General features: G+C 67.0%; 4 protein-coding genes across 4 annotated transcripts; 3 read left to right on the forward strand and 1 right to left on the reverse strand.

Annotated features, from left to right (window-relative positions):
* Positions 1 to 1430: 1430 nt before the first annotated feature.
* Positions 1431 to 5511, forward strand: PFL1_05561 (uncharacterized protein; the record flags this gene model as incomplete). The annotated part of the gene is made up of 2 exons (XM_007883097.1): positions 1431 to 3471; positions 3575 to 5511. The coding sequence occupies 2 exons, from the start codon at positions 1431 to 1433 to the stop codon at positions 5509 to 5511; spliced, it is 3978 nt and encodes a 1325-aa protein (XP_007881288.1).
* Positions 5512 to 6604: 1093 nt separating this feature from the next.
* On the reverse strand, positions 6605 to 8338 carry PFL1_05562 (uncharacterized protein; the record flags this gene model as incomplete). The annotated part of the gene is made up of 2 exons (XM_007883098.1): positions 6605 to 7886; positions 8022 to 8338. 2 exons carry the CDS (start codon positions 8336 to 8338, stop codon positions 6605 to 6607), a joined length of 1599 nt encoding a protein of 532 aa, XP_007881289.1.
* A 1593-nt stretch (positions 8339 to 9931) lies between these two features.
* Positions 9932 to 12908, forward strand: PFL1_05563 (uncharacterized protein; the record flags this gene model as incomplete). The annotated part of the gene is made up of 3 exons (XM_007883099.1): positions 9932 to 10308; positions 10395 to 12207; positions 12309 to 12908. 3 exons carry the CDS (start codon positions 9932 to 9934, stop codon positions 12906 to 12908), a joined length of 2790 nt encoding a protein of 929 aa, XP_007881290.1.
* Positions 12909 to 13853: 945 nt separating this feature from the next.
* On the forward strand, positions 13854 to 15377 carry PFL1_06901 (uncharacterized protein; the record flags this gene model as incomplete). Its single annotated transcript, XM_007883166.1, has 2 exons — positions 13854 to 14026; positions 14144 to 15377. The coding sequence occupies 2 exons, from the start codon at positions 13854 to 13856 to the stop codon at positions 15375 to 15377; spliced, it is 1407 nt and encodes a 468-aa protein (XP_007881357.1).
* Positions 15378 to 15386: the final 9 nt, after the last annotated feature.

Raw genomic sequence — 15386 nt, forward strand, 5'->3', positions numbered from 1 at the left:
GCGGCGGAGAGGAAGGGGCCCAACCCGGGCGCAGAAACCGTCGGGCCTTAGCTTGCCTGCCTGCCTGCCTGCCTGCCTGCCTGCCTGCCTGCCCGGCCGCTCGCCCGCCTTCTGCTGGCTTGGCTTGGCCAGTCAACGCACGGTAGGCTTGGCTTGCCGTGCCCGGGCTGGACCCCTCTTGGCTCGTTCCTGCCCGGCCACCGTCACTCGACCGCCCGCGCGACCCTTTTGGCGGCCTCGCTTCCCTCGTCTGTTGACCCTTTTTCGCCTGCCTGGTCGTGCCCGCCCCAGCCTCTCTCTCTCTACTGCTGCCGCCTGGCTGCCCGCCTTGCCCAGTCGCTGCCGCCTCACTCACCCTGGCCTTGCCTTGCCGCGGTGCCTCTTCGTCTCCGCGACCTCTCGTCCACATCCTCGTCGTGCGTCTACCTCTTCTGCCGCCTCCGCCTCCGACTCCAACGCCACGCCACTCCTTGCGAGCACCACCACCACCACCACCACCACCACCACCACCACCACCACCGCCACCCCGCGACGACCGGACCGGCAACGATCGCCTGCACGGCCGCCGGAATCCTCCCCGCCATCGCCCATCCCACCGTCTGCCCTGCTCTTGCTGCTCGGCCCCACGCCTCGCTCGCCCTTTCTCATCTCTGACGTCTTTGCAACAAGTCGGCAGGCCCCACACAGCGTCCTTCCTCGCTCGCTTGCTCTTCACAGCCCCTTGTCGCCATCGCAGCGCCGCCGTTGATTCTGCAGTTGCGAGCGCCTTGCAGCCGCGCCCATAGACTGGTGCCCGACTGCCGCCACCCAACCGCATCCAACACGACCTAGACACTGGCTCCAGTTCCTGCGCTCCCCTACCCGGAGCCTGCGAACGCGCGCGAGAGCCAAGGGGCGCGACCCGCCCTCGTTCGCCCACGATTCCGCCCCACTCCAGCTCAGCGGAACAGTCCGAGACCCCGAGCAAGAAGCGGTCGGCCCATCCAACCGATCCCGAGGCCGCCGCAGTCGTCGCGGCACCTCCGATACCCAAAAAGGCCCGCTTCTCCTCGCCTCTGCCCGCGGCCGGCGGTGCCGACACCGGTTTTGGTCACATCGTCGCCACCTCGGCCGGCGACGCCGCACCTGCTCCTCAGTACACACCGCTGCCCCCGACCCGAGCATTGAGCTCCTCGGGACCGCACGCCTCCACGATTCCGTCGTCTCCCCGTCCGCCTTCTGCCGCTGCTGCCGCCGCCCCTGCCCACAGCGCCCAGTCCCCGAACAGCGCGGCATCGGGCGATCGTGGTCGCAAGTCGGCGGCAAGCAACGGCACCGCCTCTAGCACCGCCAACACCCACGTCTCCGCCGCAGCACTGTCTGGCCGTCCGCTCCAGACGCCGCTCCCTTTCCAGCCGACGCAGAGCTACTTTTCCAGCCCGGCAACCAGGATGTTTGACCTCGACGAGTCGGTGCGGGCCCTCTACTTTGCGCCCGTGCCCATCGTCGTGCTGGACCAGAATCGCCGGATCCGGATGATGAATCGCCCCTGCGAGAGCATCTTCCTCGTCACCGGCGTCAGCTGCATGGGTCAGACGATGGAGAAGCTGATCAGCGACAAGGCCCAGGACGAGTTCCGCTGGGCGCTCAACGAGGCGGCGTCGAACAAGACGCGCATGTCCTGGGCGCCGCCCGTCCTGACCCGGCTCAGCTTCCGGCAGGACAATCAGCGCCAGTTTGACGCCGAGGTCTCGGTCTCGGCGTGGCACCCTACCGACGAGGTCTTTTCCGAGCAGTTCAACCCGCAGACGTCCAAGATCTTCGATCCGCTGCCCGAGAACAACTTCTCCCCAGGCACCCAGCCCCCGCCGCAGCCGCCACTCTCTGCCGGCGGCCTCGACACCCGCGGCGCGCCGCTGCTGCACGAAGCGTTTTACACGATCAGCATCACGCCGACGCGGATGACCGAGCGCCGCATGAGCCCGTCGGACCTGCACACCAACAAGGTCGACGCGCTCAAGGAGGCCATCTTCCACGCCAGCGACACCCCCATGATGGCCCTCTCGTCGGACGGCACCACCGTCGTCCGCAACACGGCGTGCGACGAGGTGCTCAAGATCTTTGAGCGCAAGAACCCGCAGGACATGCCCAAGCGGCCGCCCGTCAAGGTCGACCGCGAGGACGGCCCGCAGGTCGACCTCTCCTGGCTGACCGACGTCATGGAGTGCTACGAGGAAGACTTCACCGCCCCGTTCAACCCGGAGCGCTTCCCCATCTACCGCGCCGCCATCCTCGGCCAGAAGGTCAAGCCGGTGCTGATCGGCTGCGTCGCCACCGACACGGGCGCCCGTGTCCTGCTCGAGATCGGCGCCCAGCCGCTGCGCGACGCCGGCGGCTTCGGCCAGCACATTGGCGGCGTCATCACCATGACCGACGTCACGGCCAAGGAGAAGAACAAGAAGCTCGAGGTCAAGGAGCAGGGCGAGGCCTACTTCCGGACCATCTGCGACTCGATGCCCCAGCTGCTGTGGACCACGACGCCCGACGGCCACCACGACTGGTACAACGAGGGCTGGTACCGCTACACGGGCACCAACATCAACCAGACCGAGGGCGTCGGGTGGCAGAATGTCTTCCACCCCGACGACATGATCGAGACCGCCGCGCGCTGGTCGCACTCGCTCCGCACCGGCGAGCCGTACCAGACCATGTACCGCTGCCGGCGGTTCGACGGCGTGTACAAGTGGATGCTGGGCCGGGCGCTGCCGCTGCGGGATCCGGCCACGGGCGAGATCCTCAAGTGGTACGGCAGCTGCACCGACTGCGACAACGAGGTCAAGGCGCTCGAGATGAGCCGCAAGGCCCAGGCGCAGCTGACGAGCGTCATCAACCACGCCCACGTCACCATCTGGGCCATCGATCGCGACGCCATCATCACCGTCGCCGAGGGTCCCGGCGTCCGCTCGCTCAAGCTGGCGCCGGGGACGCCCAACGGCTCCGATCCGGACGGCGCCGGCTCCATGTCTGGGTCGCTCTCCAACTCGAACTCGACCCAGCCGAGCCACGGCCGCAGCGAGCCGGACGTCCGCGATGGCGAGAGCCAGACCAACAGCCAGAGCCACATCAGCGGCAGCGGGCGGCGCGCCCAGCAGAAGAGCATGATCGGCCGCAACATCTTTGACGTCTGGGACTCCCCGGGCATCCGCGAGGCGCTGGCGCGCGCCATGGCCGGCGAGTCGATCGTCCAGGAGATGGAGGTCGACGGCCGCTGGTTCCGCACCCAGTACACGCCGCAGCGCGAGGAGTGTTACGACGCCGACGGCGGCGAGGGCGAGATCATCGGCGTCGTCGGCGCCTCGCTCGACATCACCGACCGAAGGCGCGCCGAGAGCAAGCTCGAGGACTCGCTCAACGAGCGCTCGCGCGCCCTCGCCGCAGAGACCGCCGCCAAGGAGGCGAGCCGGATCAAGTCCGAGTTCCTGGCCAACATGAGTGAGTGCCCCAGACTCGATTCCCATCTCGACCCTTGACGGGGCCGCATTCGAACTGGCCCCAACCTGACCTGATCCGTCCGCTGCCCTCTGCCCGCCCTCAGGCCACGAGATCCGGACGCCCATTGCCGGTGTGATCGGCCTGTCTGAGCTGCTGTGCGATACTCAGCTCACAAAGGAGCAGAGGGACTTTGCCGAAAACATCCAGCGCTCCGCCGATGCGCTCCTCACCGTCATCAACGACATCCTCGACTTCGAGAAGCTCGAGCTCGGCAAGATGGACTTGGAGAAGGCCGCCTTCAACCTCAACGTCGTCATCATGGACACGCAAAAGATGCTCTCGTTCGCCACGCAGAAAAAGGGCCTCGAGTTCAAGAACGAGTGCGACCTCAAGTACACGGGCCAGCTGATCGGCGATGCCGGGCGCCTGCGCCAGGTCATGACCAACCTGCTCACCAACGCCATCAAGTTCACTGCCGCCGGTTCCATCACGCTGCGCGTCATCGAGACCTTCGAGAACTCGAGCAGCCTCCACGTCCACTTTGAGGTGCGCGACACTGGCTGCGGCATCTCCCAGACGACGCTCAAGAAGCTCTTCCAGCCCTTCAGCCAGGCCGACCCCTCCTTTGCGCGGCGCTTTGGCGGCACGGGCCTCGGGCTGTCGATCTGCAAGAACCTCGTCGACCTGATGGGCGGCACCATCGGCCTCGAGTCGATCGAGGGCAAGGGCTCCAATGCCTGGTTCACGGTGCCGTTTGCCAAGGCGCGACAGATCGACTCGGGCTCTGAATCGTCGCCGGACGAGGTGGCCATCTCCGAGGTCACCATGGACGAGCCGACCAGCAGCCTCGGCGTCAGCGAGAACCCGCTGCAGCGGCCGCGCAAGGACATCTGGATCCTGGTGGCCGAGGACAACCTGATCAACGCCCAGATCGCGCTCAAGACGCTCAAGAAGATGGGCTTCAGCTGTCGCGTCGCAAAGGACGGCCTCGAGGCGCTCGACGAGGTGACCAAGCACCCGTACGACTGCATCCTGATGGACTGCCACATGCCCAACTGCGACGGCTACGAGGCCACCCGGCGGCTGCGCAAGTTTGAGAGCGTCGACATCCGCACGCTGCCCATCATCGCCATGACGGCCTCGGCCATCCGCGGCGACCGCGAAAAGTGCCTGGCCGCCGGCATGTCCGACTACCTCTCCAAGCCCGTCAAGAGCGCCGCCCTCGAGGGCACGCTCGTCAAGTGGCTCTTTGACCCCTCGACGCGGCAGAGCCTGTCCAAGTACATCGCGGCCCCCACCCAGGTCGACTACTTCAACGCCAAGGGCGAGCACAGCCCGCGTCTCGGCGTTCGCATCCCGTCGTCGAGCGAGCAGGGCGGGCCGCCCAAGCTGGTCGAGCGCGACTCCAACGAGACGGTCGTGGCCATGGCCGAGGCTGCATCAAAGACGCCCGAGACACGGGCCGGCGGGGCCGATCCGCAGGTGCAGCCGGCCCTGTCCAAGGTCGTCGTCATCGACGGTCCGATGCAGCTGTCGTCGTCCACGCTGGCCACGCGACCCGCGGCGACTGCTGCGGCCAAGGCCATCCGTAACGGGTCTCAAAAGGGCGGGCCGATCAAGATCCGCGCCGAGGATCCGGTGCCGTCTCGCTTGAAGGTGCGACCGCAGAAGCTCTCGGCGCTCGAAGAGGCCATGGCCGACAAGCCGCCCATGTTCATCCGACGGTCGAGCCGCGAGCAGGGCGGTCTCGGGCGAGACCTCGAGGGCGAGGTGGTGCGCGCCACGTCCGACGGCCCCGAGGGCCCCAGCCTGGGCGTATCGATGGAGGAGATGCGCGAGGATGACGCCTCGGCTACCGGGGGCCGGCCCGAGTCGTCGTCGGCATCAACGGCCTCTTCGTCGACCGCCCGAACGGCCAACGCCGACTACTCGCAGGTGCCCCTCGGCCAGGACGCCAACGGCGCCAGGATCCCGGCTGGCCCGCCGATGCCCGCGCGGCCCGTGTGGAAGGGCCTGGAGCGCGACGATGGCCCTGCCTGATTGACTGCTCCTGGCCCGCCCTGCGATCCAGCGGCCTCGCGCCAGAGGCTACCGCCGCTCAACCGACGTGGCGTTTGCCACCCGATACCGCCCCGCCCCCTCGACGGTCGACCGCGTCGCAACCGCCGCCGCCGCCGCCGCCGACGACGACGACCGATCTAGAGCGGCGACTCCGTCTCGCTTTCCGTCTGTACTTGTATCCGCCAGCCTGCTCGCCTGCCCCCCAAATTCTCGGCTCATCGGCAGCCGCCCGCCTATGCCCTCCCACCAAACCTCTCTCCCAATCTCTCTCTCCGCCCCTCTCTTCTCTCTCTCTTCCTTCTCGTCCCAGTCTCCGACTTACTCTCGACCCGCCACCGCATCGATCGCAGCACCCACCCACGACCCACCACAATTATAGAGCCATCGACGATCGCCGTTTTCTTTCCCCTTTCCCCTTTGCCCGTACCCGTCTCCGTTTCCGGCTCGCTCATCCTCCTCCTCGTCGTCGTCGTCGTCGTCATCGCCACGACCACGGCCCTTTCACCGACCTGCCTAGGGCGATGCGATCCTCTGGCTCTGCCCTGCCGCCTTGCTCTTGTCCCTCTCCGGCCCACTTCCATCCTCCCCTCTTTGCCTCTCTTGCTCCATTGCATTCTATCTTTCTCGTCGATACGGAATGAAATGGGCTTCGGACACGCATCCCCCCCCCCTCCCCTCCCCCATCCTCCCTTCTGCCTCTTCCTCTCTTCCGCCTGCCTTGGCACCTCCGTGGTCTGCTCTCGTTCTGCCTTTTGCCCCCGCCTCCACGCACAGGTCGTCCAACTGCTCACTGGCGCGTACGAGGTGACAGCGGCATGCCAGGCAGAACTCGGACCGACCTTCTCCGGCCTCGTCGAGCATCGAGCAGCCGGCTCACCATCGCTCCACCAACCACGGGCCACGGCACTCGCCCACAGAGCCGACCGCACCGGCGACCGCTCACTCGTTCACAGGCCATCGCAAGCGGGGATCATCGGACGCGTTCATAACATTACACACATCGGCGACGTGACGGGACACGGGACAGGCTCGCGAGGCAGGGCGGCTGCTGCTGCTGCTGCGCCTCGTCCGCTTAGATGCGGGCGGGGGCGTGGTTGTGCGGCAGGTGGGCGTAGAGGGCCGAGGTGAGGAACTCGTCGGGTGCGTTGGCGCGCATCTGGTCGGCGATGTAGCGCTTGGCGACGTCGACGCTCTTGCCGATCTTGGACACCTTGGCCGCCTCCTCGTCGAGGATGCGGTCAATGTAGGCCGGCGTGATGGCGTTTCCCTCGGCCGTCTTCTGCTGGTGGTAGACCCACGACCACAGGCCGAGGCGCGAAATCTCGCCCGTCGCCGCGTCCTCCATCATGTTGGCGACGGGGACGCAGCCCAGCCCGTTGAGCCAGTTGGCGCAGTAGACGAGGAGCGCGGCCACGTTGGCGCGGACGCCGGCCTCGGTGATCTGGCCGGGCACGTTGGAGTTGAGCAGGTCGAGGGCCGACACCTTGACCTCCTCGCGGCGGACGTGGTACTGGTTGGGGCCGAGCATGTGCTTGTCAAAGATCTCGAGGGCGATCTTGACGAGCGCCGGGTGGGCGACCCAGGTGCCGTCGTGGCCCGCCTGGACCTCGCGCAGCTTGTCGGCGCGCACCTTTTCCATGGCGGCCTCGTTGGCCTTGGGGTCGTCCTTGATGGGGATCTGGGCGGCCATGCCTCCGATGGCGGCGACGCTGCGCTTGTGGCACGTCTGGATGAGGAGGTTGACGTAGGCCTGCATGAAGGGCACCGTCATCGTGACGGCCGAGCGGTCGGGCAGGATGGCGCCCTTGGAGTAGCGCTGGCGCTTGATAAACGAGAAGATGTAGTCCCAGCGGCCGCAGTTGAGGCCCGACGAGTGGTGGCGCAGCTCGTAGAGGATCTCGTCCATCTCAAAGGCGGCGGTGATGGTCTCGATGAGGACGGTGCCGCGGATGGTGCCGCGGGGCATCTTGATGTAGTCCTGCGACAGGTTGAAGACGTCGTTCCACAGGCGCGCCTCGAGGTGGCTCTCCATCTTGGGCAGGTAGAAGTACGGCCCGAACCCGTTGCGGACGAGGGTGTGGGCGTTGTGGAAGAAGTACAGGCCAAAGTCGACGAGGCCGCCCGACATGGGCTTGCCGTCGACGAGGATGTGCTCCTCGTTGAGGTGCCAGCCTCGCGGACGGATGATGAGCGTGGCCGTCTGGCCCTGGGGCTTGAGCTTGTACTCCTTGCCGTTGCTCTGCTTGAAGTCGATGGTGCGGTTGATGGCGGCGCGCATGTTGACCTGGCCGTCGAGGCAGTTGGCCCACGTGGGCGAGTTGGAGTCCTCAAAGTCGGCCATGTACGTGTAGGCGCTGCAGCGTAGGGTGGGCGCCAGGACGGGAAGGGGGGAGACGGGACGTCAGGGACACGAGGCAGTCGAGGTCAGCTGGCGATGCTCCCACGGCGCGTCTCGTTCGGCCCGCCCGCGAACGGCGCCTTTCACTCACCCCGAGTTGAGCGCGTTGATGACCATTTTGCGGTCGACGGGGCCGGTGATCTCGACGCGCCTGTCGCGGAGGCCGGGAGCAGGAGGGGCGCACTGCCAGGTGGGGTCGTTTCGGATGTGGGCCGTCTCGGGGAGGAAGTCGGGGAGGGCGCCGCCGTCGAAGCGGGTCTGGCGCAGCTGGCGGTTCTTGAGGAGCGACTGGCGGGTGCTCTCAAAGCTCCTGTGGAGCACGGCGAGGAAGCGGAGGGCCTCCGGAGTGACGATCTCGGCGTGGTCACCCTCGACCTTGCCCAGGACACGGACACCTTCGACGGACATGATGGCGATGGCGTTGGGGTGGCTGGTGGGCTGGTTGGCTGGTTTATTGGGTCAGGACGGTAGGCTGTGCGAGACTCGGCGGTAGCGTGGATAGAAGTGGTCGATGGGGAAGCACGGCTGGGAGCGGGTGAGAAGAGGTTCGGAAGGGCGAGCCTGGCTCGAACGGAAAGCGAGCGGGTATATGTAGGCTCGGGGCCCATCTGCCTGCCTGGCCTTCCTTCCGTCAGCATCGAGCGTCTGGGTCGAGCATCGAGCATCTGGCTAGGCCAGGCCTCTAGGCTAGGGCTTCCTGGCTGGCCTAGAGGCGGGGGCCAGCCGTAGGCCTCGCTGCTTGGAGCCTTTCACGAAGCGAGGCGGGGAAGCCAGGCAGGCAGTCGGACGGGCGGACGGGCGGGGCACCGACCGGGCTGGGAGGCGAGCCAACGAGCCAAGCCGGCCAGCCAGCCCCCCTCTGACGTTTTTGGCCAGCCGGAAAGGCCGATGCCCGCCAACCTCCACCCCGCCTGCCTGCCTACCCGCCTGCTGTCCGCCAGAAAGGGCGTGAAATGCACGGCCAGGCGGCCCATCCGCCCTCCCCGCCTCGTCTCCCCTGCCTTCTTGCCTGTCGTCTCCGCCTTCGTCGCCCGCACCTCTCCCTCCCCCTCCCTCCCTCTCTCGCCCCGTGGCCTTGGCCCTCCGGTCGGTCGTCGGGAGCGTATCTACGCTAAGCCCTCGCTCAACCTTCTTGGTGGGGGCTTGGCCCAGCCGATGCGCTCTAGCGCCCGATGGATGGTGGGCCTATGACGAGCACCCTGGGGGGATGACGCTTCGCCTGCTGTGGACACCTACCTCTGCTGCGTGGTATCTGCTCGCCATCGGTCCATCCGCCATCACACCCGGTTAGCCGGCTGGTGCGGATCGGCGCTGTCCTTTGCCTGCTTGCCTGCTTGCCTGCTTGCCTGCTTGCTTGCTCCTTTGCGGGGGTCGCGCGGAGGGCGCCGGAATCGCCGTCTTGGTCCGCGCCAGCCAGCCCGCCGCGTGCAACTCCGGCCACGCTTGCTCCGGTCAGGCCGACGGGCGGCCCGCCCTCGTGCTCGGTCGATCGGGCCTGGCTCGCCCCGTCGCCGATTCAGCCAGGCGGCCGGCCTGGATTTTTTCTTTCTGGATTCGCACGAGTGAAATCCTACGAGGCCGGCCCCACCCTCCAGGAAAGCCAGAGAGAGGCTCGAGCGTCGAACGAGCTGGGCTGGTCTGGCCAGGCTTGGCTGGGCGAGGCTGGGCTGGGCTGGGCTGGCCTGGCCTGGCTTGGCTGGGCGAGGCTTGCAAGCATCTTGGCCGCTGCACCGGCTGGGTGCCTTCTTCGTCGTCTGTTCTCCATCAACCCCTCTCCTCCCCTCCCCTCCGGCAGACTCGCAGCCATACCGCCATGCCGCTGCTCTCGCCACGCCTTGCCCAATGAGACCGATGAAAGCGACCGGGTCCCTTGCTTCTGAACGGCACCACGGCAGCGACGCTACTGACCGGGCAGGGGAGCAAAGGCAGGCCGGACCGGAGGATCGCCTCCATCCTCTCCACCTGCACCACCCGCCAGCTTCACCCTGAACTCTGCTCGCCATGCCATTCGAACCCGATGCCAGCGTGGGTCAGGGTCAGCCGCAACCGCCACCTTCCTCGGAAGCTCATGAGGAGCTCGTCGACTCGATGGCGAGAGTCGACATCTCGGCTGCTGCGCCGTCCATCGTCAGAGTGACCCCGTCCGCTACGATTGCCGACAACGATGGCGACGCCACTAGGACGACCGCCAGTAGCTCCGTCGGCGAGCAGAGACCCGCGCAGCCTTCCTTTCCGACAGCCAACGACAGGGCCATCGTCGACGACGACGATGACGAATCGCAGAGGCACTGCCGCTTCGTCCTGCTGGCCGAGTTCGACATCGACAAGGGCTCGACCCTGTCGCACCAGTACCCCGCACCCACTGGCTACAACGAACAGTGAGCACAGTGCAGCCGCCGCCTCACTCGCCGCGATCGCGAGACGCGAAGGTTGCTGATCCTCCTCTTTCCCGCCCCTCCGCCAGCATGCTCGCCGAGCTCATGCTTCCCGATGGCGCCCATGCCCGCGTCGAGGACTGGACCGTCTTCTTCCTCAAGCCGCATCAGACCATGGACGCGTCAAAGGCCGAGCAGGTCGGAAGCGCTGCTGGTTCCCGCGGCCCTTCTATGGATAGCCAGCACAGGAACGACTCTGCCAAGCCGCGCAAGGACGCAGACTGGTCGTCGGATGGCCTGACGTACGTCATCAACCTGGTGCGCACCAAGCACGACAGCTCGGTGAGGCGCGGCGCTCTCGTCAAGTCGATGGCCATCGGCACGCGCCATCCGTACATCGACATCTTCAAACCGGTCCTGCTCCTCGCGCTCGACGACTACTTCAAGAACCCGGGTACCGACTGCCTCGCACGCCTCTACGATGCCGTCAACCAGCTCGACCTCTCGTCGGCGCCCATCTTCAGCCGCCCCGAGAAGCTGATTCTCCGCGCATCTGATCGGCGCGACCTCTTCCAAGAACGCTTCCTCGCCGACGAGGACAGGGACGGGCAGGCCGACGAGGCGTCGTCGGCGGTGGACAGGAGCCGTTCGCGGGCCGATAGCGGCAGCACGCTGTCCGAGGATGCACGCTCGCTCAAGAAGAAGCACAGCGCGTCCTCGCTGCGGCCCATCCAGATGAGCACGCGGCGAGGCTCATCAGCGACGTCGCTCGTCGACCGCCGGCCGAGCCAGCCCAGCCCGCTGCCCGGCAAGGGCCGGCCCCGCGATACCCACTTCTACGATACCACACTGGGCTACCGCCAGATCCTGCTGCCGATACGCGTGCCGCTCGCCATCTTTCCCGAAGAGGTGGGCGAGTACTCGCTCATCAAGCTCATCCAGACCTTCTCGGGTCCGCAGTCGACGCCCCTCGGCCCGCTGCATCCGCACCTCCACAGCAACGGCCACATGACCCACCCCATCATCCTGCTCTTCAACGCTCTGGTGACCCAGAAACGCGTCGTCTTCCTCGGCCACGGTCAGCCGGCGAACCTGGTGGCGAGCTACGTCCTTGCCGCCTGCGCGCTCGGCAGCGGCTGCGGGGCCGTCTTCCGCGGTTTCGCGTCGCGCGCCTTCCCCTACACCAACCTCATGAACCTCGACGAGCTCGAGACGGTGCCGGGTTACATCGCCGGCGTCACAAATCCGCGGTTCGAGGACCTCCACGCGTGGGACGTGCTGCTCAACGTGGAGACCGGCAAGATCCAGGTGTCCAAGGACCTGGCCGGCTCGGCCGCCGCGGTGGCGTCTTCGGCGGCAGCAACGATGCCGGCGCGCTCGCAGATGACGCGGGATACGTTCTCGAGCAACAGCATCAGCTCGCTAGCCGGAAATGCCAGCCTGGGCTACGAGTCGAGCAGCAAGGCGTCGAGCGAGTTTGACCCGGCCCAGTTTGGCGCGCTGCCCCAGCCGCCTCCACCGCCGGCGTCGTCGGCGTCGTCGATCCGGACGGGTGCGTCTGGCCGCGATCGGTCAGGCACAATCTACGACCACCGCATCGACTCGCCCAACACGCTCTTCATGGAAGACATCAGCTCGGCCATCCAGGCGCACTACGGCGAGCGCTACATCCGGTCGCGCATCACCGACTTTGTGTCCGCGTTCGCCAAGTGCGTCTCGCGGCACGAGGAGCACTTTTACGGCCACACCAAGCTGGGCCCCAACAGCCAGCCGTTCCTCAACGGCCAGCTCGGCAGCGGACCGGTGTTTTTAGACCGCGACGCCGAGATGCGCGAGATCCAGGTCAATCAGCTTCGCGTCGAGGGCTTCCGGGCATCGATCCCGTACCGGCTGCTTCTGCAGGTGAGTGCTGCGCGCCGCCGCCGATTCCTTGATCGTGGGTCAAGGCCACCCTGTCTGACAACCTTGTCGCGGTCCTGTGCTGCTGTCCATCTCCATCTTAGGACGAGCTGGAGGCTAGCGCGCAGCCGCCTCTGCTCAGCTTCGACCTCTCGCATCAGATCGGACGCCTGAGGCGGGCGCGCCACCTGCTGCCCGGCGAGTCGGAGCGCATCCTGCTCACCATTGCCACGTCGGTCGTGACCGACGAGCAAATCGTCGAGCTGCTCTCGCTGGTGCCGCTGCACGCTGGTGGGCTGCTGCCGCTGGGCTTCGGCCTTTTCCATCCGAGCCTGAGCGTGCGCGGCGCCATGGTCGACTTCTTCCTGCGGCTCTCGTCCCACCCGGTCGGCAAGAAGTTTGTTCAAAGCCTCAACACGTACCAGCGCCTTGCGTTTGCTCGACTGGCCAACGACCGGCTGTCGCTGGCCGAGCACGGGCACGACGGCACCGGCGGCAGCGCCAGGTCGGACGATGCAGAAAGAATGGCCCAGGGCGAGGCGAGGGACCCGGAAGGCGAACCCGGGTCGGCCACGGCCGATGACGAGATGGACCGGAAGAGGTCCTCGCAGGTCCAGGCGCAAGGCTACCATCCGTTCCGAGTGTTCAGTCCCGGCCCAGCGGCGGCGGCTGACGATGGCGACGACGAGGTCGCGGTGATGTAGCCCTCGACGGGGATTCACTCAAGGTCGATGGATCGATAGAGTCTACGGAACGCACCTTTGTTTGACATGGCCCTCTACGCGCGAGAGGCCTACCGGGTTCCACAAAGCAAGGGCGACGCCGGCGGCAGCGGCGAGGATGCTGTAAGCTGTCACGGCGGGTCGGTGCGGGTCGAGTCGACGCCGACAAACGAACGCTTCGCCCAGCAGCTGGCTGGCTCAGCTCAGCTCAGCTCAGGTTGCGAGCTGCCGCAGTCGGAGGAGGTGTGTGGCGCCGGCGGTGACGGCGACGGCGAATAGACGGGATCAAGGGCGGCAAATCTTGGAGCGTCAGGTTCGGTGTTGGCCCAGCCAGAGCGGACGAGCAGGCAGAGAGGCAGGCCAGCAGGTTTGGAATTTTGGGCGTGTGTGGGCGGGGGCGGCGGCGGGGGTCTCGCGGCGTCCAGACGGGCGGCGCATGCCAGGGGCCTGGCCTGGCGTGGCCTGGGCTCGTCTGGGGCGGGCCAGCCAGCCGGGTTATTTGCCGGGCTGGTGGCCTGGCCAGGCGTGGCCAGGTGACTGGGCGCCAAGACTCGCCCGACCTCCCGCCCGCCTCTCTTCTCTCTTTTGTCTCTCTCTCCCTGCCGCCTTGCTTCCCGCTTTGCTTGCCTGCCTGCCTGCTGCTCCGTCGGTGTCTGCCCCCCGCAAAACCGGAGAATCTGGACCAGCTGCCAGCGGCCAGCTCGACCGACGCCAACCCAGCCTTGCCCTTCCCACCCCTTATAAACCCCAAGCCTCGTGGCGAGGGGGCGAAACTCCCTCATCGCCCACCACCATCCTCTCCTCTCCTCCCTATCTCCCCGTCTCTCGCCATCTCGATCCACTCACAAGGTCTCTCGCTCTCAGAACGCACGCACGCCCGCCACCCAGCCCCCAGCCACGCCTCGCTAAGCCACTCGCTCGTCCAAGATGGCACCCACCGCTACCTCCGAGCTCGCCAACAAGGTGGCCGACATCGCCGTGTCGGCCAAGACTGCTGCCGCCAGCGTCGTCGCCGCCGCCACCGCCACCACCTCGACCGCGTCCAAGACTGTGTCGAGCGAGGAGACGGTCCGCCTCGAGCACGAGTTCGGCGCCCACAAGTGAGTGCACGCGTGGCTGTAGGCTCGAACCATCCCCCGCACGCTGCATGCTGACGGCTTTGCCTCGGTCTTCTGCCCTCGCCCGACCACCGCTCGACCTGCTGCTTCAAACCTCAGCTACCACCCGCTGCCTGTCGTCTTTGACCGCGCCCAGGGCGCCCATGTGTGGGACCCCGAAGGCAAGCAGTACATTGACTTCCTCTCGGCCTACTCGGCCGTCAACCAGGGCCACTGCCACCCCACGATTGTCGCCGCCCTCGTCGCGCAGGCGCAGAAGCTGACGCTCTCGTCGCGCGCGTTCTACAACTCGGCCTTTGGGCCTTTCGCCGAAAAAGTGACCAAGACGTTCGGCTATGACATGGTGCTGCCGATGAACACGGGCGCCGAGGCGGTCGAGACGGCGCTCAAGCTGGCGCGCAAGTGGGGCTACATGAAGAAGGGCATCCCGGAGGGCAAGGCGCGCCTGCTGAGCGTCGAGGGCAATTTCCACGGTCGCACCCTCGGCATCGTCAGCATGAGCACCGACCCAGACAGCCGCACTGGCTTCGGGCCCTTCCTCGACCGCGTCGGGCCGGGCGTCGAGGACCTCAAGATCCGCTACAACCACGCCGAGGACCTCGAGGCGGTGCTGGACAAGTACGGCCACGAGGTGGCTGCCTTCCTCGTCGAGCCGATCCAGGGCGAGGCCGGTATCGTTGTCCCGGACGCCGGCTACCTCGCCCGCGTCCAGGAGCTCTGCAAGAAGCACAACGTCCTCTTCATCTGCGACGAGATCCAGACCGGCCTCGGACGGACGGGCCGCATGCTCTGCTGCCAGCACGACGAGGGCGTGCGACCGGACATCATCACGCTGGGCAAGGCGCTCAGCGGCGGCGTCTACCCGGTGTCGGCGGTGCTGGCGGACCGCGAGGTGATGCTGTGCATCCAGCCGGGCGAGCACGGCTCCACGTACGGCGGCAACCCGCTCGGCTGCGCCGTGGCGTCGGCGGCCATCGACGTGCTGGTCGACGAGAAGCTCTCGGAGCGCGCCGACCGGTTGGGCGCCAAGTTCCGCGAGCAGCTGGCGGCCATCGACAGCCCGCTGCTGCAGACGGTGCGGGGCCGCGGCCTGCTCAACGCCATCGTCATTGACGAGACCAAGAGCAAGAAGGGCCGCTCCGCATGGCAGCTCTGCCTGCTGCTCAAGTCCAAGGGCCTGCTGGCCAAGCCGACGCACGTCAACATCATCCGCCTCGCCCCGCCGCTCGTCATCGACGAGGCCGACCTGGACCGCGGCGTCCAGATCATCAAGGAGGCGCTCGACGAGATCGACGTGCTCGACAAGATCCCCGGCGACGACGAGAGCCACTAAGGAGCGTCT

This window comes from Pseudozyma flocculosa (assembly GCF_000417875.1).
Source record: "Pseudozyma flocculosa PF-1 unplaced genomic scaffold scaffold00020, whole genome shotgun sequence".
Taxonomy (NCBI): Eukaryota; Fungi; Basidiomycota; class Ustilaginomycetes; order Ustilaginales; family Ustilaginaceae; genus Pseudozyma; species Pseudozyma flocculosa.